The following is a 26,597-nucleotide window of genomic DNA, read 5'->3' as shown; positions in this document are numbered from 1 at the left end:
TTGACAACTAGAAACAGAAGAAATTCCCCTAGGGGTGGGATTTTTGAGGCAGGAACCAGGTTCCTAGGGGAATTTTTTCTGTTTTTATTTAATACTTGGTACAAAATCCTTTGTTGATAATGACAGCTTCAGGATGGCTCCTGTATGGAGAAACTAGTCACATGTGTTGCTCAGGTATGATTTTGGCCCATTTTTTCCACGCAAACAGTCTTCAAATTTTGAAGGTTCTGTGAGTCTCCTTCTGTGAACTCTGATCCTTAGTTCTTTCTATAGATTTTCTATCGTATTCAAGTCAGGTGATTGGCTGGGCCATTCTAGCAGCTTTATTTTCTTTCTTTGAAACCAATTAAGAGTTTCCTTGGCTTTGTGTTTGGGACCATTGTCTTACTGAGATGTCTTCCTGCGTTTCATCTTCATTATCCTGGTAGATGGCAGCAGATTATTATTAGGAATGTCTTGGTACATTTTTCCATTCATCTTTCCTTCAATTATATGAAGTTTGCCAGTACCATATGCTGAAAAATCGCCCCACACAATCATTTTCCCACCTCCAAACCTCACTGTTGATATGGGGGAGTCTGTGGGGTGATGCGCCATTTGACCTCAAACATGGTGTGTATTATGGCATCCATAGAGTTCAATTTTGGTCTCCTCTGACCAGACTATATTCTCCCAGCATTTCACAGGCTTGTCTAAATGTTGTGCAGCAATTTTTAAACAAGCTTCAACATGCTTTTGCTTCAGCAATGGAGTCTTACGTGGTGAGCGTGCATACAGGCTATGGCAGTTGAGTGCATTACTTATTGTTTTCTTTGAAACAATTGTCCCTGCTAATTCCAGGTCTTGCTGAAGCTCCCCACAAGAGGCCCTTGGCTCTTGGACAACTCTTCTGATAATTCTTTTCACTCCTCTATCAGAAATCTTGCGAGGAGCACCTGGTCGTGGCCGGTTTATGGTGAAATTATGTTCTTTCAACTTCCGGATTATGGCCCCAACAGTGCTCACTGAAACATTCAGAAGTTTAGAAATCCTTCTGTAACCAATGCCATCAGTATGTTCTGCAACAATAAAGTTGTGAAGGTCTTGAGAGAGCTCTTTTGCTTGTAATGAGACACCTTTTTTATAGGCCATCAGTTCAGACTGAACCAGCTGGTATTCATTTGGACTGACAAGGGGCAGGATTGCTTTCTAATTACTGATAGATTTAAGCTTGTATCCTGGCTTTCTATGCCTTTTTTGCACCTCCCTTTTTAATGTGTTCAGTACTCTTTTCCTGTGTCATTCCATTTTGTTACACATAACTTAATTTCTGAACGTTTTTGTGTTGGTTTCTTTGTATGTATGGATTGCATTGGTTGTTACCGACGTGGTGAAAATTTCATGTCCATATCACCTTTAGAAATATATGTAGCTAAAAAAATGGTGACGTGTTCAATACTTTATTTTACCAGCTGTATGTCTGGTTGAGTCTTGGGCACGAGGATATACTGAGGCCAATAATGTGACAGAAAACTATAGCTGAATTTTGTATATTTTATTCCTTCTATTATGTTTTTTTTTTTTTTTTTTTTAGAACGGATATCTTAACTTTGAGAAAAGAAGAAAGGTGAGTGCCGAATTGGGATAATATCACAGGCAATAGCATTTTCACTACAGTAGCTATGAGACCATAAAAATTAATACTTTCTGGTAAAGAATGGCTAGTCCACCCAAAGCAGATACTACAATTGTTCATTGATGCTTCCAACTTAAATTCTATGTAACGCCAATTACTAAAATCTCATACAAGCTTCAACAATGGTTACTTTTCTCAGGGTGGGTTTCTATATGGTGAAAACAGTGGAACATTTGTCCGTGTCCAAAGGGTGGTAATAAACAACGCATACTCAGACTGGTCTGAGGTGGCAAGCGGGGTGCCCCAGGGCTCAGTCCTGGGACCAACCTTGTTCAATTTATTCATAAACAGCATTGAGGACGGGATCAGTAGTTCGTTATCAGTTTTTGCAGATGACAAAAAATTGGGCAGGGCAATAACTGCACAGCATGAAGCAGATATCCTACAGAATGACCTGGACAAAATAACGGAGTGGGCAACGACATGGCAAATGAGGTTTAACGTGGAGAAGTGTAAGGTTTTGCATTTGGGGACTAAAAACACAATACATGTTAGGAGGGGAACCCTTGGGGGAATCAAAAATGGAGAAGGATCTGGGAGTCTTGGTTGATAATAGATTAGGCAACAGCATGCAATGTCAAGCGGCAGCTGCCAAAGCCAGCAGAATATTAGCATGCATAAAGAAAGGGATGTATTCCAGAGATAAGACTATAATCCTTCCACTTTATAAAACTCTGGTCCGACCGCATCTGGAGTATTCTGTCTAGTTCTGGTCGCCAGTCCTCAGGAGGGTTGTGTTGGAGCTGGAGATAGTCCAGAGAAGGGCAACTAAACTGATTAGGGGATTGGAGGACCTTAACTATGAAGAGGCTGCAATCGCTCGATTTATTCTCCCTGGAGAAGAGACGTCTGAGGGGGGACATGATAGCAATTTATAAATATCTTAATGGGGATCCCAGCTTAGAAAAAAAGCTGTTCATTCGAAGGGATTGCATGAGGACTCAAGGACATACAATGCGATTAGAGGAGAAGCGTTTTAACCTCAGGCAACGAGGGGGGTTCTTTACTGTTAGAGCTACAAGATTGTGGAATTCTCTACCACAAGAGGTGGTTACTGCGGGAAGTATGGTGGCTTTCAAAAGACTCTTAGACTTACATCTCAAGGATCAGAACATTAAGGGCTATGTGAGATGATTACAGCCACACACACCTACACAGGTTGAACTGGATGGACTATTGTCTTTATTCAACCTCACCTACTATGTAACTATGTAATAGCCACTCTGAAGCCCCGTACACACGCGTCGAAATTCGGCCGGGAATTTTCGTCCGACGACCGATCTGCCGATTTTCGGCTTGTTAGTATGATGCTTCCGACAACCAACTCCGACTTTTCGGCCGAAAAAAATCTGGTGTGCAGACTATAAAATTTTTGTTGGCTGTCAACACAGCGGCCGATTTTTGTGCAGTCAGTACAGATTTCGACAGGGAAAAATCTGATGAGCAAGTCTGGGCATGCTCAGAGAAGAAAAAACACAAAGAAAGCAATCCAACACATGACATCACTTCTGAAGTAGAATTTTGTTGTGCGGGAAAATTCGTGTGCAGTCTAGGCACATTCCAACCAACAAAACACCACTCTGGACAAAAGACGGACGATCGGTCGGCCGATAATCGTTGCGTGTGTACGGGGCTTAAGTCTTCATCAGAAGCCCATTGGATAGAGAGACAACGCAGGAGCACAATTGGCAGGCAGGGACAGAGTGTTGTCACCCCATAACAGGAAGTACTCAAACAGGTCCCTTCATGGCCGGATCACCCAGTATTTAATGAGACTTAAAAATATTTCAGATTACTTTGGAAATGATATACAATGTTTAAACATATAAGATTTTAGGGAGAATGGAGCAACCTCCAGGTATGCCTGTTCTTGATTTATTCCCAGAGCTCGGGAGCTTAGATAGTCTTGAGTTAAAATGTTATGAAAAGTAAATTTTTTTTTTATTTTTTTTTAATAACAAACTTGTTATACTTACCTGCTCTGTACAATGGTTTTGCACAGAGCAGCCCCAATCCACTTCTTCACGAGTCCCCCGCTGGTGCTCCTGGCTCCTCCCCCCTTGATCACTGCCCCCCTTAGTCACTTACTATGGGGCACTGGTGCGTGCTAGTTTCCGTGCCCCGCGTTATGCCGAAAGACACATAGTGCTGCAGCTTGACCCCGCCCCTCACTCCTTCCTCATTGGATAACTGGTCATGATTGACAGCAGTGAGAGCCAGTGACTCCTTCTGCTGTGTTTCAGCCAATGAGCAGAGAGAGAGAGACCCAGGGCAGTCGAGGCTCCTATGCACACTGCTGGATCAAGAGGGGGCTGTGGAGCAGCACACAGGTTTTTTTACCTTCATGGATAGAATGGGCTGGTTCACACCGTAAAAACGTACTCCAGATCCTTTCTGGATGCGTTTCGGCTTATGCATTTTTAATGCGTTTTGACACCTTCCGTTGCCTTTTTTATGCGTTTCTGGATGCATTCTATGTGCTTTTTTATTTTATTTTCTTATTTTTTCCTGATTTTTTTTTTTCACTGTACTGGGGTCCAGTGCATTTTTTAAATGCATTTTTGATGTGTTCCAGTGCATTCCGGTGAGTTTTTAAAGCCTTTACCACAATCCAGTGCAGAAAAAATGCAGTATGTTCTACTTTTTTTTTTTTTTCCTGGAACTGACTGCACTGGTGTGATAAATGCCATTGGAAACCATATAACCTACATTCCATGCATTTTTGATGCAGAAAAAAGCGTACTGGACTGCATGACGTTTGAACTGGCCCTCAGCCTTTACAACCACTTTAAAGAGGAAGTAAACCCATCAATTTACCAGTTTCAAAACAGTTACATTACTGGCATGTGCTGGGAATTTAACTGTCACATTTGTTGAGCTCTCAACTAAACTGTCAAACCATCCAATGGCTGGAGTCATAACTGATCACATGTGCAGCATCATGGCAGTTAAACAGAGGCCAAGATGGCAGCTTCCTTGGCTGAAAACAATAGGAAGGTATACTTCCACCTTAAAGCAGAGTTCCACCCAAAAGTTGAACTTCCTCTTATATGATTTCTGCTGAAAGGCGGCATCGGAGGGGGGGAGGGGAGAATAGGTATCTTTTTTTTGACAGGTACCCTTCCTCACTTCCGGGAGACAGCCCTGTGGTGCTGTCCCTCGGAAGTTGGGCCCCCCTCCTTCTTTCTCCGCCGTCAGGCCAATTAGAGCGCATGTGCAGTAGGGAATCGGCTGTGAAGCCGAAGGGCTTCACTGTCGGTTTCCTTAATGACGGCATCACCCGAGAGCCGATCCGATAATTGGCTTTGGGTGCCGACATCGCAGGAACCCTGGACAGATGAGTGTCCTAATAATAAAAGTCAGCAGCTACAGTATTTGTAGCTGCTGACTTTTCATTTTTTTTCGTGGGGGACGGAACTCCTTTTTAAGGACCATACTTTGCAAAGGAGCCTTGATAGGAGGACAGTTTGGCTTCATTGTGACTGCAAATGTATGCAACATAATATGTTCCCAGGAGCCAGGAGAGACTCAACCTATCAAACCTTCTGAATGGGGCATTAGAGCAAGGATGAATTTGAAAGAATGAAAGATATTTGGATGAATGAAAGATATTTGAATGATCCCCTCCACTCCTGAAATGTGAACAGGACCTAGGGGCCACGTTCACACCTCACCAATGGACAACCGCCCTGACCTCAGGTCATAAAGCCACACTTATTGCTTCTCTCAGGGAACTACAACTGAAAATCTCCCTTATGTGGTACATAACGCCGTCGCTCATAGCAAAATTCAAAGGTGGCTCCCCGGCCACCTGCTGGAGAGGCTGTGGACGAATAGGTACACTTATACACATACTGTGGGAATGCCCGTCCATAGCTACACTGTGGACTAAAGTGTTCCACCTACTCTCCACAATCATACACCAACATGTCCCACCGTCCCCGGAACTGGCACTCTTGAATCTGACAGCTGATCACATCCCAATGCGCTCCCGCATGGTAGCACTTCATTTGTTTCTAGCAACCAGAATTTCCATTACGAGGAAATGGAAATGCAACCAGTCCCCACTCTCACAGAGATCATAACCACCACGCAAACCCACCATGTATATGAAATGCTCATGACCCGTAATCCTGAATCATACCAAAAGGATCTAGACCAGGGATTCTCAAACTACGGCCCTCCAGCTGTTGCAGAACTACACATCCCATGAGGCATTGTAAAACTCTGACATTCACACACATGACTAAGCATGATGGGAATTGTAGCTCCTGAACAACTGGAGGGCCGTAGTTTGAAGACCCCTGGTCTAGACAAATGGCAACAATGGACAGCTTGGTACAATGCACAGCCTTTTCAGTTAGTTTGACCAATACCGCACAAATACCGTACTTCTGACGTTGGCCGCTAGATGACATGAGAGTACTTCACAAGATTGTTGTATTGAAGTTGTTAAATTACTCACATGTTGATTTGTTTATGACCACTAGATGGCACTGGTTATAAGTCACAATGCACCATGTATGCCTGCTTTACTTCCCTTCATTCCCTTCCCTCCCCCTTCTTACTTGGTAAACTTAGTTATCGACTTTTTACCACAACGTTTATGTAACCTGTTTATTGTTAAAAATGCATTATAAAATATTCAACCAGAAAGATATTTGAATGAATGAAAGATGGGTTCTGATTGGGCTGCTGCACTTTGCACACTAAATTCTGCTTCATTGAATGTAAGCAGGGCTGTCTTTAAGGCAGGGCAAAAGGGGAAGCTGCCCCGGGCCCAGTCATTGTTGCAGGGCCCATAGTAGCTGCCCCTTGAGCCCGCAAATAGTTGATAAGTGGATTTGGGAGGGCCCAAGAACATGTTTGCCCAGAGTCAAATCGATATTAAAGATGGCCCTGAATGTAAGTGATAGTCATTGTTGCAGCTACGTTTCCTAACTGTCATTGCAATTTACCTGTTTTAGGAGTTTGAGTCACTTTCTCAGATTCGAATGCTGCAAAATGTCTGTCTGGGTTATCGGTTCACTTCTGATCCGCAGTTTGTCATCTGGTTCCAGAAGCTGCGCTCCATGAGCGAGGATGAGAGGTGAGTCTATCCTGCAGGACCAGAGCCAAGCCACTTCCAGGCAATGTGCGATTGATGTACAAATGAGTCACAATAGCGATCGTGTCTGTTTTCCAATGGCATCGCTTGCTTGCTGGCCAGATCAGCAGGCATTTATATAGTGCCGACAAAGAACTACACTTCATCTGAGTATCACAAACCAAAAATGCTATTTTAATATTCAACGCAAATTCACTCATCCAACAATGTCCCAATGCTTCATTTTAAGGAGAAACCACATTGAAAAACACCCCCTAGGACTTCTGGCTGTGGCCATCCTGAGTAAGGGCAGAAGAATCCTGTAGCATGTACTTCCTGTAATGTATCTGCCCTTAGCTCAGGCATGCAAGCAAGAGGGTGTGCTTAGCTGAGAAAACCCCTCCTCTCCTCCTGAAGACTCCTGGGACGTATGACATCATTTGCCTAGGCACGGAAACCAGGAAGCACTGAGTTTAAATAAGCAAATATGATCTACAGTAGGGATGCACCAAAATGAAAATTCTGGGCCAAAACAGAAACTGAAAATTCAGGATGCCCTTGGCCGAAAACCGAAACCCAAACCGACTTTTTTCCCCAAAATTATTTTAAAATAGTTTTTTCTATAATTTTATTAATATTAATAGATTTTATTAATCTCTGTATTCTCTCCCTGTTCCCTATCTTTCTCTTCCAGACAGAATTTCTGTTTATGGCACTGTTGAGACTAGTCCCTCTCTAGCATCCCAGGCATCCCCTCCTTTTCTCCAATATCTCTTTTGTTCCTCACTCTTCTTTAATAAACAGCTCTCTTTCTCTAGCAGTCACTTACTTCTTTAACTCTGTTAACTTTCTTTTCTTTTATTGCCCTCAAACTCCTTGTCCCCCCTTTTGGCATACATCAGATCCTTTAGTGACAATTATCTGCCGGCACTCACTTAGAGTAAGAGGAAGAACATCCACGGTCGGGTCCGGAGCTGAGCAGCAGGCGGCTGGTGTGCTGAGGCTGAGCGCGCTGGTCTGAGACTGCGAGGGGGGGCCTGGCTCCAGAAGAAACCGCCACCCACGCATGCGCCACCCATGCTACGCCATGACTGGACAGGCAAAGGCCAGCCCCCTCCATATTCGCCCAATCACAGGGCGCCCGCCGGCCATCCTGAGCCTGAAGATGGCGGCTGGAGCAGGGAGACACAATTAGGGAAAATAAAGGTCAGACAGCTCCTCCAGCTTAGCAGCTGTGCTGCTGCGGCGGCCATTCATTTTCGACATATATGACCCGTTTTCGGCCGAAAATTTTGGTTGCCAAAATTTCGGTGCACCACTAATATACAGTACTTTCCTATCTACTTACTAATTCTAGCAGCATAAGGATTAAAAATAGTCAATGTTGATTGAGAGAGGGAAGTTCCACTTTAAAGTGAAGTTCCAGCCTAAACTACAACAATGGCTGCAAATATGGAAGACCACACCCCCATTCATTTTCGGATCTTTTTTCTTTTTTTCTACCTTTTCTGCAGTCTAAAGCCTGCACTTCCATCCAACCTCACTGCGGTGGGTACATCATATCCACTTTTCCATTGGCTCCTGGGATAGTTGTGTCATCAATCCCAGGAGTCAATGGGCATCCCCTGCTTCTAGCATTTGCGTTATTTTGCAACCTGCTACACACCGTGGGCAGCGATTCGTTTCCACTGCACATGCGCAAGATCCAGAGGTGCATGCTGGGTAGCCAGCTGCACCTAATCCCAGAAGAGACTCCCGAGCAGGCTTCAGAGGCCCACAATCAGGATTGGCTGCGTGCTGAATCTGGAGTTTCTAATAAGTCATAAAAAGGTGAACTAAGACCAGAAGCAGTACAATAGACAAGACACGACGATGTATAATCTACGAGCGGTGACTATAACGGGGGTTATTTAACCACTTTAGCCCCGGAGGATTTGGCTGCTCAATGACCAGGCCCTATTTTGCGATTCGGCACTGCGTGACTTTAATGGACAATTACGCGGTCGTGCGACGCTGTACCCAAATGAAATTGACGTCCTTTTTTCCTCACAACTAGAGCTTTTTTTGGTGGTATTTGATCACCTGTGCGATTTTTTATTTTTTGCGCTATAAACAAAAAAAGAGCGACAATTTTGAAAAAATAACAATATTTTTCACATTTTTTTATATGAAATTCTCAAAAAAATGTAAAAATCAAAATGTTTTAAACATTTTAGGCCAATTTGTTTTCTGCTACATATTTTTTGTAAAAAGAAATTGCAATAAGTGTATTTTGATTGGTTTGCGCAAAAGTTATTGTGTTTACTAACTACGGGAAAGTTTTATGTCATTTTTATTGTTTTTTTTTTTAACTAGTAATGGCGGAGATCTGCGATTTTTTTTTTTTTTTTTTGCAGGACTGCAGCATTGCGGCGGACAGATCGGACTTCTGACTGACATTTTAGACACTTTTGGGGGTACCAGTGACATTACTACAGTAATCAGTGCTATAAATATGCACGGTTACTTTAAAAATGACACTGGCAGGGAAGGGGTTAACTTTATTGGTGATCAAGGGGTTAAGTGTGTCCCTAGGGGCGTGATTCTAACTGCCAGGGGGCGTGGCTTGTGAAGTAACCACAGAGACATGCAATCCTACATAGCAGGATCACATAGCCTCTGTGCTTACTTCAGCAAGAATGACAGACCGCTGTGTTTACATCAGCCGTCTGTCTTTCTCCCTCTCCTGAGGGAGATCGCTCTAAGAATTGCCTTACATGCTGTACACTTACATCAGTCCCTGCCTTCAAGGAGCTTACAATCTAAGGTCAGTTTAGGCAGAAGCCAGTTAACCTACTAACAAGTCTTTGGGAGTGTTGGAGGAAAACAGAAGACCTAGAGGAAAATGCAAGCACAGGGAGAACATGCAAACTCCATGCAGATAGTATGCCGGCCAGGATGTAAACTGAAGAACTCAGTGCTTCAAGGCAAAATTGCAAACCTCTAAGCCACTGTGCTGTCCCTAGTGAGTGAAGCATTAAAAAAAAAAAACAACATTCATATATTGCAAAATAATTTAATCTGATGCTTGGTCCTTTTTACAATAAAAGTAGGAATCTAATTGGTAGCTTTTGGGCAACTGACACATTTTGCATTCTACAGGATTTTGTTTGATATTGTCGCGTAATTGTTGCACATTTTCTTTTCTTCTGCAGTTATCGACTGTCACGTGACATTGAGCCGACTCCGGACACAACGCCAGTGACCCCAGTGAAACCCACAGTGGTCATCACACACTGCACTGAGTGAGTAGATGACATGTATATGCATTCATAGCACTCTAGATTTAATTGATATTGTATTCTTAAAGTGTAAGTTTACCTTCAGGAAGGATTTACAACAATACGCCTGTGCAATTTCTATATCCAATCAATAGTACATACTACTCCTGTTGTGAATGTTGGATGTCCTTCCATTACAGATGCAGCTGTTGGAGGGCCTCTCCATAGAGACTGCTGGCCCCTCATACTCCTCCATCCTGCCTTTTGCAACATCACAATAATGCGCCCCCTGGTGGCTGCTCTGGGTTATTCAAACTGCACCAATGCCCAGTGTGCTCTCCCTGCTCCAGCTGAGCTCAGTAGTAGCTTCTCCGAGCCATTCAGACTGTGCGCATGTGCAGTGTGTGGTGTCATTCTCTTTCTCTCTTGTGAGCTCAGCTAGAAAAGAAGACCATGCACTGCACATGTGCTGCGCACTTATAGTTTGAACGGCTCTCTAGGTCAGGGGTCTCCAAACTTTCTAAACAAAGGGCAAGTTTACTGTCCTTCAGGCTTTAGGGGGGAGGGCTGGACTGTGGCCAGTGTAAGTAAAAAATGCCCTGTTATCAGTGCCCCATCATTGGTTTTAGCAAGAGGAATGGCGCTTCATGGTTGGTATCAATGAAAGCAATAGTACTCCATCAATGGTGTCAGTGGGAAGAAAAGTGCCCCATCATTGGTCTTAGCAGGAGGAATAGTGCCCCATCATTGGTCTTAGCAGAAGGAATAGTGCCCCATCATTGGTCTTAGCAGAAGGAATAGTGCCCCATCATTGGTCTTAGCAGGAGGAATAGTGCCCCATCATTGGTCTTAGCAGGAGGAATAGTGCCCCATCATTGGTCTTAAGCCCCGTACACACGTACCGATTGTCGGCCGTAAATATTCGGCCGACGACCGATCGGCCAATTGTAGGCTTGTTAGTATGATGCTTCCTAAAGCCGACAGCGCATTTTCGGCCGAACAGAATCTGTCGTGCAAGCATTAAAATTTTTGTTGGCCAACACCAGAACGGCCGATTGTTCGCCAGTCAGTACAGATTTCGGCCGACAGACAGCAGATTTGCAAGACTGGGCATGCTCAGAAAAGAAAAAAGACAAGGAAAGTTAACCATCACATGACTTCACTTCTGCAGTCGGCTGTTGTTGGTCGACAAAATTCGTGTGCAGTCTTTTGCAGTTTTCAACAGACACGACAGCCCTGGACAAAAGACGGCCGATCTTTCGGCCGACGATCGGTACGTGTGTACGAGGCTTTAGCAGAGGGAATAGTGCCCCATCATTGGTCTTAGCATGTAATTTTGTATAAGTATGCAATGTATAACACACCCATTTCCCTTTTATCTCTGCAGTCTTCTGGCTTCCATTGTTGCTCCGTTTGGACCCAGCATGCACTTGGTGTCTTGGGATGGGCCCTCTGATCGACTGATGACACCCGGCCTGACAGGGGTATTGATGTTTTCCCTTTATGTGTCTGTTCTGCCCAGTCCACACAAGCAAGCTTTCATTCTATATTATAGGTATTGTAAAAGAAAAATCGAGAGGGAGGGGGATCCATCAGAAGAGTGGTGTTTGGGGTTTATAAAGCCGGCCATAGACAGTTCGAATCTCGGCCTGTTCAGCATGGACCGGCTGAGATTCAAACCATGTATGGGCAGGCTGAATGTACCCAAGTTGATTGATTGATCAACTTGGATACAACCAGTCTGTCTGATTTTATGTGTGATTATTGCCAGCAGCTATTATAGCCGCTAGCAGTAATCACTGTGTTCTCCCAGCAGGCACTGCTTCACCTGCCGGGAGAACACAATGGGTCGTGGTTGCAGGAAAGAAAATCACTCCGTCTATGGCCGACTTAACTCTAGTGCAACCTTTAGTAGTCAAGACCCACAAGTGTGCATTGAGGACATATGCTGTTGAATTTTGATCAGTGTATGGCCAGCCCAACTTGTTTGATCAGTCCAAGAACCAAGAGAATAATTGGCCATTCTTAGTCTTAGGGTACCACAGATTTGGGATGGTCAGTCAATGTGGCCAAAAGTAGCTGAAATCAGGAGTACCCCATCTCGTGTTTACGAATACTTGATGTATGTCTAGAAAAAGAGAATGCTCAGGTTCCTAAATGCTCCCGATTGTTGGAGCAGAGGCTGTGCATGCACTGTACTCCCCTAATTGTTAGAGCAGAGGCTGTGCATGCACTGTACTCCCCTAATTGTTGGAGCAGAGGCTGTGCATGAACTGTACTCCCCTAATTGTTGGAGCAGAGGCTGTGCATGAACTGTACTCCCCTAATTGTTAGAGCAGAGGCTGTGCATGCACTGTACTCCCCTAATTGTTGGAGCAGAGGCTGTGCATGAACTGTACTCCCCTAATTGTTGGAGCAGAGGCTGTGCATGAACTGTACTCCCTTAATTGTTGGAGCAGAGGCTGTGCATGAACTGTACTAGCCCTAATTGTTAGAGCAGAGGCTATGCATGAACTGTACTCCCCTAATTGTTAGAGCAGAGGCTATGCATGAACTGTACTCCCCTAATTGTTGGAGCAGAGGCTGTGCATGCACTGTACTCCCCTAATTGTTGGAGCAGAGGCTGTGCATGAACTGTACTCCCCTAATTGTTGGAGCAGAGGCTGTGCATGAACTGTACTAGCCCTAATTGTTAGAGCAGAGGCTATGCATGAACTGTACTCCCCTAATTGTTAGAGCAGAGGCTATGCATGAACTGTACTCCCCTAATTGTTGGAGCAGAGGCTGTGCATGCACTGTACTCCCCTAATTGTTGGAGCAGAGGCTGTGCATGAACTGTACTCCCCTAATTGTTGGAGCAGAGGCTGTGCATGAACTGTACTCCCCTAATTGTTGGAGCAGAGGCTGTTCATGAACTGTACTCCCCCCAATTGTTGGAGCAGAGGCTGTGCATGAACTGTACTCCCCTAATTGTTGGAGCAGAGGCTGTGCATGAACTGTACTCCAGTATTTAAGGGGGGGGGGGGGAGGAGTACCGCGCTTCAAAGGTGCATCTGTGCTCTTCTAAATAAATATATGAAATTCATATAAATATAGTGCTAATTTATGTAGAAAGTGTCTCAATGTTGTATAAATAAATAAATGTGTACTTATAAACAATTCATGTGTGTCATACCTTCCTTGTGATATTGTGTAAAACCATATAAATATAAATATATATTCAATAAAAACAAATCTTATAAAAATTCATACAAAAAGTATGAAAGATGACAAAGGAAATATGACATAAAAGATGACAAAGGAAATATGGCCACTGAGGACAGAGAAAAGGCGGAAGTGTTAAATAATTTCTTCTCTTCAGTCTTCACAAAAGAATCGGGGGGCTACACAAACCTAGCTTGTAAGGCCGAACTAAACAACACACCTCAGGAAATACCGCCATGGCTAACAGAAGATAGACTTAAAACGAAACTAGAGAAACTTAACATAAATAAATCACCGGGACCGGATGGCTTGCACCCGAGGGTTCTTAAAGAGCTCAGCCAGGTGATTGCCAGACCATTATTCTTGATCTTTAAGGATAGTTTACAGATGGGTATGGTGCCAGCTGATTGGAAAAAAGCCAACGTGGTACCAATATTTAAAAAGGGGCCGAGATGTATCCCGGGTAACTATAGGCCGGTCAGCCTAACATCTGTAGTCTGCAAGATTTTGGAGGGGATGTTAAGGGATCACATACAAGACTTTAGTAATGAAAACTGTATTATTAGTAGTAATCAGCATGGATTCATGAAAAATCGTTCTTGCCAAACCAATCTATTAACCTTCTACGATGAAGTGAGCTGCCACCTAGATAAAGGTAAGCCTGTGGATGTGGTGTATCTGGACTTTGCAAAGGCCTTTGACACCGTTCCCCACAAACGCTTACTGTACAAACTAAGGAAGGTAGGTATGGACCATAGGGTGAGTACCTGGATAGAGAACTGGCTCCAGGGGAGAGTCCAGAGGGTGGTGATTAATGGGGAGTACTCGGATTGGGTGGGTGTGGAAAGTGGGGTCCCCCAGGGTTCTGTCCTGGGACCAATCCTGTTTAATTTATTCATAAATGATCTAGAGGAGGTGATATCTAGTACAATCTCAGTATTTGCGGATGATACTAAACTAAGCATGCCAATATCTTCTATGCAGGATGTGGAAACCTTACAAGCGGACCTGAACAAAATAACGGGGTGGGCAACTGCATGGCAGATGAGGTTTAATGTTGAAAAATGTAAAGTAATGCACTTGGGGGCCAGAAACCAGAAAGCAAGCTACTCACTAGGGGGGGAACCTCTGGGTGAGTCTAGGATGGAAAGGGACCTGGGGGTACTGGTAGACAACAGGCTGGGCAGTGGCATGCAATGCCAAGCTGCTGCAAGCAAAGCCAACAGAATACTGGGATGTATAAAAAAGGGGATTCACTCCAGAAATAAAGAGATTATTCTCCCACTCTACAAGACTCTGGTCCGGCCACATTTGGAGTATGCTGTCCAGTTCTGGGCACCGGTCCTCAGGAAGGATGTGCTGGAATTGGAAAGAGTCCAGAGAAGGGCAAGCACTGAACTTATTCTCTCTGGAGAAGAGACGATTGAGGGGGGATATGATATCAATGTACAAATACTGTACTGGCGACCCTAGCATAAGGAACAAACTATTCAGAGAGAGGAGATACAATAAGACACGTGGCCATTCACTAAAACTAGAAGAGAGGCAGTTTAACCTTAAAATGCGTAAGGGGTTCTTCACTGTAAGAGCGGTAAGGATGTGGAATTCTCTTCCACAAGCAGTCGTATCAGCTGGGAGCATTGATAGTTTCAAAAAACTATTAGATGGGCACCTTGGAGACCACAACATACAGGGGTACACAATGTACGGTTAAAAGCAAACACACACACACATCATAGGTTGAACTGGATGGACTGATGTCTTTTTTCAACCTCACTAACTATGTAACTATGTGTACTGTGCTAATAATAAAACTGTTCCTTTAAATCTCTGTATGAGTCCACAAGTGGTTCAATCCTATTTATATATATATATATATATATAATATAAAAAGTGCTCAAGTGTCCCAAAATAGTGTTGATAGTGCTCAAAAAAACTTTCTTGTAAATATCCATGCAGGTGCTCTTCAGTGCTGTGACCACTAGGTGTCCTATGCGCTCACCTCCATTTCTTTGATTTTAGGCTTTATATCTCATATGTATGCTGCTTCATGCTCCTCTACTCCTCCAAGGTTTATTAAGTCAGTTAGATATCTCTTTCTCCTTATAAATGGAATCGATGTGGCCAGATCTCTGAAAGGACCTCTTGATCTCCAAAAAATAAACAGGCACAAATGGTGAAGTACCGCCAGGTTATTTATTCAAATAATAGAGTAACACTTACATGAAACTTTCTTGGTTAAAAGCATGTAACAAATGCGGGTCCGAGTGCCGCTACGTCACTTCCGGGGCTTGATCCTACGCGCTACGCTGCGTACTCACGCAGCTTCTTCCAGGGATGAATTTTTGTATGAATTTTTATAAGATTTGTTTTTAATTGAATATATATTTATATGGTTTTACACAATATCACAAGGAAGGTATGACACACATGAATTGTTTATAGTAAGTACACATTTATTTATTTATACAACATTGAGACACTTTCTACATAAATTAGCACTATATTTATATGAATTTTATATATTTATTTAGAAGAGCACAGATGCACCTTTGAAGCGCGGTACTCCTCCCCCCCTTATTTATCAGAATTGTGTGGTTCACAAGAATAGTACCTGCGGCATTAGAGGTTTTCAGATACCTATACCTGACAGCGCGAGAATTACACACATTTTATATCTTTGTACTCCAGCATTTGTTGCAGCAGAGGCTGTAAGCACTGTACTCCCCTAAGGCTCGGGTCACACTATTGCGATGCGGGAAGGCTGCGAATTCGCAGCCTTTTCCCGCATCGCACACGCACCCCCGGCAGTTCACACTGCCATATGCGATACGCTGGGGGTGTCAATGTAATCTTAACGACACCCCCAGTTTGATCGCATATCGCAGTGCGATCGTGCAGTTCGCACAGGATGGGATCGCACAAGTGTGAACCGCTGTGCGATCCGATCCTGATGCGGCTGCAAAAATGCCTCCTGTGCGTGTTTGCACCGGGTGCGATGCGAATTTAGCCATACAAACTGTATGGCTAAACTCGCACCGCACAGCTGATCGCATGTAATGTCGGAGCAGTGCGCTCCGACATTACATGCGAACCCGGCACTCGCATGAGTGTGAACCGGGTCTAATTGTTGGAGCAGAGGCTGTGCGTGCTCTGTACTCCCCTAATTGTTGGAGCAGAGGCTGTGCATGCACTACACTCCCCTAATTGTTGGAGCAGAGGCTGTGCATGCACTGCACTCCCCCTAATTGTTGGAGCAGAGGCTGTGCATGCATTGTACTCCCCTACTGTTGGAATAGAGGCTATGCATGCACTTGTCTCCCCTAATTGTTGGAACAGAGGCTGTGCATGCACTGTACACCAGTATTTGTTGGAGCAGAGGCTGTGCATGGACTGAACTCCCCTAATTGTTGGAGCAGGGGCTGTGCATGCACTGTACTCCCCTAACTGTTGGAGAAGAGGCTGTGCATGCACTGTACTCCCCTAATTGTTGGAGCAGAGACTGTGCATGCACTGTACTCCCCTAATTGTTGTACGAGAGGCTATGCATGCATTGTACTCCAGTATTTGTTGGACCAGAGGCTGTGCATACACTGTACTCCCCCTAATTGTTGGCCTTTTTTTGGTTTATAGCACAAAAAATAAAACAAACTGTGTTCAAATACCACCAAATGAAAGCTCTATTTGTGGGGGGAAAAATTGCAAATTTTATTACAGCGTTGCATGACCGCGCAATTATCCATTAAATTAATGTAGTACCGTATTGCAAAAAATGGCCTGGTCATGAAGGGGGTAAATCTTCCGGAGGTCAAGTGGTTAACTTAACATGCATTGAAAAAACAAAATATAGATCTAAGTCCAGCCATGCAGCATTTGGTTTGCACTGCAACAAATTAAGACAATGAGACTGCTGCAGGCCTGTTTATTACCACTACGCCTCCCACTAGGAAAGAGTGGGAAGGGCAACCAGAAGGCACAAAAAGTTACCCGGGTGCTAAATGTACTTCTGCATTCACTTTATACTTTACATTTATGTGTTGGTGACTCAATTTTGTACAACTTTTTCTACAACAGCAGCAGAGAAGCCCCTCTGTCCCGACGCTGGACGTACAAAGCTCCCCCAAGCCGCCTCCTAAGGGGTTTCTAACACCAGCTGTTCCCGGACGTACACACCGACGCTCCGCCTCTTGCGGCAGTCCATTCACTAACGTTCAACACAGCGGCTCTGCGGAGCACATCGCGGAGCCAGGCAAAATCCCAGATCCCGCTGAAGACCACCGCATCATTCGCGCACGAGTGGAGCCGGCAGAGGAAAGCAGTGTTTACAAGAGTTTGCGGGTGAGTGCGTAATTATGACCCCCACACCCAACATTGAGCCCCAGGTTCCAAAATGTCTGCATTTCCAGTGTCCCACTTTAGCTTGTCATTGCAGCTCCCTCTTAAAGTGACCTGTCATGGGATCTCAGCTGGAAAGTAGGATTTGCTGCGGATTTGCAGTTCTGATATTGGGATCGATCTATCTCAAATGGTGCCATACACAGAACGACTTTATATACCATCGTATTGTCAATCTGTTTATTGTCTGGGAGAAAAATATGATCAGGATCGAAAGATACATACACAATATATCTATCTACTTTCCAACAATTGGATTATACTTCTAGACCAGTGGTCCTCAACTCCGGTCCTCAGGGCCCACTAACAGGCCATATTTTAAGTATTACCTTGGGGAGATGCAGACTAGAGTACTGCAATCACTGAGCAGCAAATTATATCACCTGTGATGTATTTCAGTTATCTTGCAAACCCGGCCTGTTAGTTGGCCCTGAGGACCAGGGTTGAGGACCACTGTTCTAGACCACATGAGTCAAACACAAGGCCGTGGGCTGAATTCAGCCCACCAGGCCATTTCATGTGGCTCTTGTACCTTTCCGGCAGCTTTGTAACCTCCCCCTGTCTATGCCTCCACCTTGTCTCCGCAGTCGGCAGCAGAGAGGACAGAACTCCTTTGCCAGATCCTGCGCTTCCCTGTGCAGCAGCAGAAAGGCTCCCCCTTACCCCCTCTCAGCAGTTGGCAAAAGAAAGGAGTACAGCACTCATTCTACAGATCCAGCGCTTCTCTGGTCCTCCTCCAGGCCCTGCACTTTCTGCTTCCCAGCTCTGCCCCAGATTACTGCGATATAAGGGAGGGTGCGGCATTCTTGACTTCTAATGGGGGGGGGGGGGGGGGTTCTTGACATCTAATGTAAGGGGGGTGCTCTGGACATCTAGTCTTACAGATACAACCGAAATAACGTTTTTTGTACTTGCTCCTCCCTCTTCGATAATTGGGGATTATTACCTTATTTATTTTTAATGCATTGTGACCTTTTTAGCACTGCACTTCCTTCATTCTCATATAGGAGAGAATGACATTGCAGTCCCAGCTGCCTCCTGAGATGTCTACATAATGCAACCCAGGAGACAGTGTTGCTGACTGGCGCATGCACACCACAGGATTCCGCACATGTGCAGATGCTATGCATGTCTTTGGGACCTGGCAAGGTCCTTCAGCACACCTGCACAGGCATGGGGGTTTCCTATGCATGTGCACATACAGTGCAGGTGTCAAGGTCCCAGATACTAGAGTGTGTGCGCATGCGTTAGAAATCCCTGTGCAGACGTAGGTGTGCCATACGCAGGGCCGGTGCTAGACTATTTTACGCCCTAGGCAAGACCAGCTACTTGCACCCCCCCCCCCCCCAAAAAAAAGAAAAAAAAAAGGGAAATGGTTAAAAACTCCTCTATGCCATACCCAGTGACCCTGATCTGATGCTTCCTCCATGGTATGCTCTCATACCTAGTGACCCCCATATTCCTCCATGTCACACCCGGGGATCCTGATGTCCCTCAATGTCACACCCAGGGACCCTGATGTTTTTCCATGTCACACCCTGGTACCCCAATATTCCTCCATATCATGCTGTCATATCCACTGACCCCAATGTTCCTCCATGTCACACCCAGAGACCCCGTGTTCCTCCATGTCATGCTGTCATTACAGTGACCCCAATGTTCCTCTATGTCAGACCCTGATGTTCCTCCATGTCACACCTGGGGACCCTGATGTTCCTCCATGTCACAGCTGGGGACCCTAATGTTTCTCTGTGTCACATCTGGGGACCCCATTCCCCCATAGCCCACCCAGGGACCCCAATTCCTCATGGCTCACCTGGTGACCCAGAACCCCTGTTACACCTGGTGACCCCTATCCCCCATGTCACACCTGATGACCCCGATTCCCTTTCATACCAGGCATGCTCCATGTAACACCCAGGGACCCCGATCCCCTGTTCTGGGCACACTCACTGGGCGGTATGAAGAGAGTGGCCCCCACTCTGCCCTCCTTCACTGTGATCCTGCTGATTCCTTCTCCCAGGACACTCCTCTCCTGGACCACAGTGCTCACCACAGCTCCAACTGGCTCCTGGTGGAGGGAAAAGCAGCAGTCAGAGAGCTCCATACTTATTTCATCGCCAACCTCCTCAGACCCTTCCAGTGCCTCATCGCTTCTGCTCCAGTAAAGGTTTAGCCCTCCGGTGCTGAGCTCTGGCTCAGGTTCAGCTCTCCACAGCTCCCTGCTTAATACTGACCCAGGGAAATTAATGGCTGCCCATCAGCTCAGTGCAGAGAGTCACTTCCTGCCCGGGGTTAAGGCCGCTCAGCTCCAGCCGAAGAGGATCATCATTCAGGCAGCACGCTGGTGGACTCACTTCCTGCCTCTTTGGGCCCCCTAACAGTGGTGGAAAGCCAGGGCCTGGTAGTTTTGCACTGCCCAAGAAACCTGGCATCTTCCACTGTCCCTTCTTCCTCCCCCACGGCGGCCCCTCCCCTCAGCTCACAAGGATCATTCATGATGGAGAGAGAGTGCGGACTCATGGCTGCGCCCCTAGGTGGCAATGCGCCCTAGGCGGCTGCCTAGTTTGCCTTGTGGAAGCACCGGCCCTGGCCATACGTATCTGATTGATCCCAAAGACAAGGTAGAGACCTCCAGCACACTCCAGGTATTCAATGATAGTGGTAAGGGAGGAGAAAGGAGGAACCAGTATTTTGGGGGCTGGCGTTCCTCAATATGTTAATTTCCAAAGATTTTTTTAATCATAATAGTGCAGCACAAACGAGAGCCTGAAGTCCATAAACAGGTAATCATCCCTCCTGAAGGTATCAATTCCTTCATCCTCCAGGAACTGGCTGCATACTCTCGCCACATGAGGCTGGGCATTGAATGCACCAGGAGGAACCCAGGACCCACTGCACCAGTGTAGGGTCTGACAATGGGTCCAAGAATTAAATCCCGATACCAAATGGCAGTCAAGGTGCCATTGTCTAGCCTGTAGAGGTCTCCGAGTCCGTCCATGGATATTCCTCCCCAGACCATCACTGACCCACCACCAAACTGGTCATGCTGAATAATTTACAGGCAGCATAATGTTCTCACCGGCTTCTCCAGACCCTTCCAAGTCGGTGCTCAGGGTGAACCTTCTCTCATCAGTGAAAAGCACAGGGCACCAGTGGCAGACCTGCCAATTCTAGTGTTAGATGGTAAATGCCAATTGAGCTTCTCTGTAGTGGGCAGTGAAACTTAGAAATGTTTTTTTTAAATACTTTTATAAGCGTAGTCCTTTGTGTTGCCATTTCAGATCAACAGCCAGGAAAAAGCTCCAGCAGTGATTGACCGCATCCTGAGAAAACATCACATGAGCACACCGGGTTCACATGAGCTTGTCCAGCTATTGCCAGGGAATAAAGGTCAGAAATACCAATTTTTTTTGCATCTGTCTAATGTGTTCATTATTCTGCAGAAAATGTGCCACAGGAACTCTTCCTTTATCATCAACCTAACAAACTAAGCCTGGCCACATGCTGCCATTTAAAACCCATCTTTGGAGAAAGGACACTTGTTGCATTGGGGCTACCCCTGCACTGCAAGGGTAAAATGCTGTTTAAGGGCTAGGGGGGCAAATTCCTCTGTTCCCCCAGCAGCTGGCGCTCTCCTTCTCCCCCTATGCTCCTATTCTGGACTATGGCCTCTGTGTTGCACTTGATGATGTCGGAGGACCTGCGACCACTGGAGCAGAAGGGAGAAGAGGCTGGAGGGATCAATCTTAAAGCTTGGAGGATTGGGGATGTTCAAGTGCTGTTCCCTGTCCTCTGGACCTAAACCAGCATTTAACCCTTGTATTGCAGGCCACTGCAAGGGAGGATTTGTACTTTTCCTTGGAGCTCAGCAGTAAATCTGGCGTTTAGCTCAATGTTACAGCGGGCACATAGAGAATCAATTACTACTAATAGATGGCTCAATATTCATGGCATCAGAGGCGTAACTAGAACCTTTAGGGCCCCGATGCAAGAAACCATGAAAGGCCCCCCCCCGGACCCTTGGCCTGGGCCCTTCCTTTCAAGCATGGGGCTCTTCCCACTGATCCTGGGGCCCTTTACTCTCGTTGCGGGGCCCTTTATTGTGGTCCTGCAGCGGGACCCTTTCACAAATTCTGCAGTGGGCCCCCTTCCTGCCATCTTGGGGCCTCCCCACGGTGGGGGAATGCCAGGGCCCGATCGTAAGTGTGACCTTTGTGATCCTGGAAGTTCACCCACTGGTGTCAGTAGTTTTTATTTTTTGGTATTTTAATTGTATTTTTTATAATTTAATTTTTTTACAATGTCACTGACTATGACTCTGTCCATTCAAAAAAGGAAGGAGCTGGTAAATTACATATTTACCGACCCCTTCCTGGTTCTCTATTGTGACACATCCCCTGCAGCAGCCGGCAGGAGAGGGGAGGGAGCACAGTGTGGGGGGAGGGCTTCACACAGGGGCCCAGAGACAGCAGAACACAAGTGAACTGGATAGGAGGAGTGGCAGGGGGAAGCATACAGAGGAACCAATCTCCTCCTGCAGCTACAGGAGGAAAAAGGAGGACAGTGATTTCTCTACATGCTGCCCCCGCTGCCCCTCCTATCCAGGTGTACAGGGGAGCCGCACAGGCCCCCTGGAGCATGGGGCCCGGTTGCAATTGCAACCCCTGGAACCCCTGTAGTTACGCCCCTGCATGGCATGCAGCATTCTCTGCCAACCAACAATGGCTCTTGCTGAAGCAGTGCCACTGTGTAAAGAGAGGGTTTGGAAAACACTTGGAGTCTGACACAAAAAAAACACCCTTTTTTTTTCTCAACTTAAAATATGTGTGAAAGCACTTCATCAAATTCACATTATAACAGGAAATATTATTTCATTGTCCTATTTGTATTTAGTTATTTAAAAAATAAATGTTTTCTACCTATTTGTAGACCCTATGACGGAGGCTCTTTACCGTGTGATCAGCTGTGTCCAATCACAGCTGATTAGTGTAAATGGGAAGTGTCGGTTATCGGCATTCCTCTACTCGTCGAGGGAGGTCTGCGCTGATAATCATTGCATTGATTATCAGTGCAGTCCCATCAGCGATGTCTGCCAGTGCCCACCGCTGATGCCTGACAGCGCCTATAAAGGCTGCCCATCAGTACTGCATATGCTGCGTCATTGGGAAGGGGGTCAGCTGCAAGAACAAGGAAGAAATAGCCAACCCCAATCATGTGAAGCAGCACATGCACTGCAGAGTAGTGATTGACCGATATAGTTTTTTCATTGCCAATACCGATACTTTGGTCATCGCGTATAGGTATCGGCCAATATTTTCCTACATTTTTGACAGGTACTCTTTGGAGGGATCTGGGGGTCTAAACGACCCCAAACCCCTCCTCTGCACTTAAAAGCATTCAAAATGCCAAGTTTGGCTGTTTTTGAATGCTTTAATATTTTTGAATTTAGCGCCGAGTACCCGAATGTGGCTTTGATCGGGCCTTCGCCAGCCGTGCAGGCTGGTTGCCGGGGTCTCCCGGTGGGACAGGAGACCCAGGCGAGCCGCGGAAGGGGGGGGGGGAGAGAGACGTCCCCTCCCGCTTCTTGTAATGACAGGCAAGCGGCTTCTCAGCTGCATCGGTTGTCATTACAAGACAGCCGACCGTCGGCTATGGATGCCGGTACTGGGGTGATGCCTCTAGCTGCAGGCATCACTCCGGTACAGCACTTTCTGAAATATCGGCAATATCAGTAACCTCCCGGGCCGATTCCGATATATCAGGGAAAGTGCATTTCGGCCCTCGCTATATCGGCTTTGCCAATAATCGGCCCATCCCTACTGTAGAGTACCCAAGGCCTTCTAGGATGGCTGATGTTAGTATCCCAGGAGGCTGTGGGTGACTGGGCCAGCATTTTAGCCTAAACAAGAATACAGGAAGTGGCAGGAACACACTGAAGGGAAAGTCCAGCTTCAAGTAGTGTTTGAGTTATCACTGCCTTTAAGTTTCAGAACCAGTCAGCAATTACTCGTCTGCTTGATTGCTACACTTCCAACCTTGTCATTGTTCTTTCTGTTGCCCAAATAAATGATCCCAATATTCTTATTTATTCCTTACCAATGTCTTTTTTTTTTTTTCTTTTTACAGAGCTGGTCTTTCCAGGGACAGCAAACGTCTTTTATGCAATGAGTTCGGCCAGTATGGACTTCTTGGTCCGTCCACAGCAAACTGCCACAACCCTTCCCTCCGAGGCCAAACCGCTCCACCACCACCGGGTGCAAATTAATGCCACCTATCCCAAAATCAAGGCCAAGGCTGGAGACCTGGCAAAGTCCCTCTTCTAACTGGCAGTTCCATGAGTGGAGCTTCAAAAGGACACTATTTTTTCCTCTTGTTACAATGGACGCATGTTGAAAGAAAGCACCGAATGTAATGTGTATACCATGAAGCCTTCAGAATCACTCCAGTTCAGGATAAGGTGCTCTTTTTGCTTTACCCAAAGTGGCCTTCCATTGACTTTTTTTATTGGGGACGATTACTGGTGTTCAGACATCAGCTTTAATACAGCTGATAGGAAAGTGCCGTTACAAGCCTTCCATCAGCAGGAAATGGTGCAATTTATCATTTGTGACATCACTGCACCCCACCCAGAAGTGATGTCACACTGCAAGTTATAACATGCTGCTCAAACCTTTATACACTAGCATCAAAAACACTATGTGCTGTTATTTTTTATGTATTTCTGTCTGTCACTTTTTATCTATGTAAAATTAAAAAAAGAAAAAATTCCAAAGGCTGGTCTCCACGTGACTGTATGGTAAATGCTCTTCAGAGCTCGTAGCACCAACAAATCCCAGCAGACAACAAACCTAGAAAATAAGTTCTGCATGGTGCATAAAGCAGTGTGGAAGTGAGGCACATTGAAGGCACTTTTCCTGCTGGCAATTTACAACTTAAAAGTACAGGTTCACTTTACAGGTATGCAAGTGCTCCTGTGCTTTTAAACATTCATGATAAACAGAGCTTGTAGCTTTAGATCAGAGAAGGTAGGAGGAACTTCTTATTATAATGGGTGTAGAGTACATTGCATGTACCCAAGGGCATGATTAAAGAGGTTGTAAAAGGCTAAAAGGTTCTATGCATGAAGGAAAAAAAAAACATCTGTGTGCTGCTTCCCCCACTGACTTCCTGAGCCCCCTCTCTATCCAGCCATGTGCACAGGAGCCTCGGCTATCCCAGGTCTCTCTCTCACCTCATTGGCTGATACAGCAGTGGGAGCCATTGACTCCCGCTGCTGTCAATCACAGCAAACGAGGGAGGGGCAGGGCAGACTAAACCGTAGCTCAGTAGCAAGCATGCACCAGTGCCCCCATAGCAAGTGGCCTGCTATTGTGGGGGGGGGAACACTGGTCAAGGGGGAGGAGCCAGGAGCACCAGTGGGGGCCCCAAGAAGAAAAGGATCAGGGCTGCTCTGTGCAAAACTATTGCACAGAGGAAGTAAATAGAACATGCATTTTTTTAAAACAAACCTGTAATATCCCTTTAAGCCCCCTGTTCGGTTTATGTATGGTAGAAAAGGATGTGCAGGTTTGATGTCACACGGATTCCCTGAGGGGAAGAATGACAGGTTTAGCTTCCCAGCGATGCTCTGGGGTTAAAGTAGAACTATAAGGCAAAACTTTTTTTTCCCGTTTTTAGAAAGAGCGAGGGAGGCTTATAAACGCTGTCAGATTTTTTTTTTTTTTGGCCATCTGTGTGTAATTGCGGAAATTTCCCTTCACTTCCTGTCCAATAGCCAAACAGGAAGTGAGAGCAAATCCCTGCAAATTAAGGGAGTTTCTTGGGGACCCCCAGGTCACTAGAACTAGTTTCTTCATTGGAAGATTTTCCCTCTATTGCTTTTCTAGGGAAAACCCAAAATTTGTGATTTTCTTCCATTTTTAAATATGGTAAAAACTGGACAAAGTGGGAGGGTGAATCTCCCTAACAGAATGCTGGTCAGTTTTTATTGTGGTCTGTGCCACTAATGATATAGGGTATGGGATTAAAAGTACCATTTCAGTCTTTGCAGATGACACCAAGCTTTGCAGTGGAATAACTTCCTTACAGGATGTCTCCAACTTACAAGCAGACCTCAGTGTACTGTTTCATTGGGCAACTATTTGGCAAATGAGGTTTAATGTTGATAAATGTAAAGTTATGAACTTTAGGGCTAAGAATATGCATGCATCATACATACTAGGTGGAGTAGAACTGGGGAAATCCATAGCAGAGAAGGATCTGGGTGTTCTGGTAGATCATAAGCTTAATAATAGCATGCAATGCCAAGCTGCTGTTTCTAAAGCAAGCAAAGTCCTTTCTTGTATTAACAGAGGCATGGACTCCAGAGAGAGAGAGATATCATTTTGACCCTGTACAGATCATTAGTAAGACCTCATCTGGAATATGCAGTTCCGTTTTGGGCACCAGTTCTTAAAAAGGATATCGGGGAACTGGAGAAAGTGCAGAGAAGGGCACCCAAACTGATAAGAGGCATGGAGGAGCTCAGCTATGAGAAAAGATTAGAGGAACTGAATTTATTCTCTCTTGAGAAGAGGAGATTAAGGGGGGATATGATCAATATGTATAAATACATAAGGGGTCCATATAGTTTACTTGGTGTTGAGTTGTTCACTTTAAGGTCAACACCGAGGACAAGGGGGCACTCTTTACGTCTGGAGGAAAACAGATTTAAGCTCCAAATACGGAAAGGTTTCTTCACCGTAACAGCTGTGAAAATGTGGAATAGACTCCCTCCAGAGGTGGTTCTGGCCAGCTCACTAGATTGCTTTAAAAAAGGCCTGGGTTCTTTCCTAAGTGTACTTAATATAAGTGGGTATTAAAATTTATTTTAGGTAAAGTTGATCCAGGGAATATCCGATTGCCTCTCGGGGGATCAGTAAGGAATTTTTTTCCCCTGCTGTAGCAAATTGGATCATGCTTTGCTGGGGTTTTT

General features: G+C 45.4%; 1 protein-coding gene across 2 annotated transcripts in view; it reads left to right on the top strand.

Moving 5' to 3' along the window:
* The window catches only part of RGL2 (ral guanine nucleotide dissociation stimulator like 2), a 121,232-nt gene extending 96,857 nt beyond the window's left edge, over nucleotides 1–24,375 (top strand). For both annotated transcript variants that reach the window (XM_082262565.1, XM_082262566.1), the window contains 7 exons: nucleotides 1,574–1,606; nucleotides 6,643–6,764; nucleotides 9,956–10,045; nucleotides 11,409–11,505; nucleotides 17,300–17,563; nucleotides 20,905–21,013; nucleotides 23,750–24,375. In XM_082262565.1, the coding sequence (XP_082118691.1) occupies nucleotides 1,574–1,606; nucleotides 6,643–6,764; nucleotides 9,956–10,045; nucleotides 11,409–11,505; nucleotides 17,300–17,563; nucleotides 20,905–21,013; nucleotides 23,750–23,946 (912 nt within the window). In that variant the 3' untranslated portion in view covers nucleotides 23,947–24,375. The remainder of the gene's footprint in view (nucleotides 1–1,573; nucleotides 1,607–6,642; nucleotides 6,765–9,955; nucleotides 10,046–11,408; nucleotides 11,506–17,299; nucleotides 17,564–20,904; nucleotides 21,014–23,749) is intronic.
* The last annotated feature ends 2,222 nt before the right edge of the window (nucleotides 24,376–26,597 follow it).

Source organism: Pelophylax lessonae, assembly GCF_965119305.1.
Source record: "Pelophylax lessonae genome assembly, chromosome: 7".
NCBI lineage: Eukaryota > Metazoa > Chordata > Amphibia > Anura > Ranidae > Pelophylax > Pelophylax lessonae.
The sequence above is the reverse complement of the archived record's forward strand: the minus strand, read 5'-3'. Positions and strand labels throughout refer to the sequence as shown.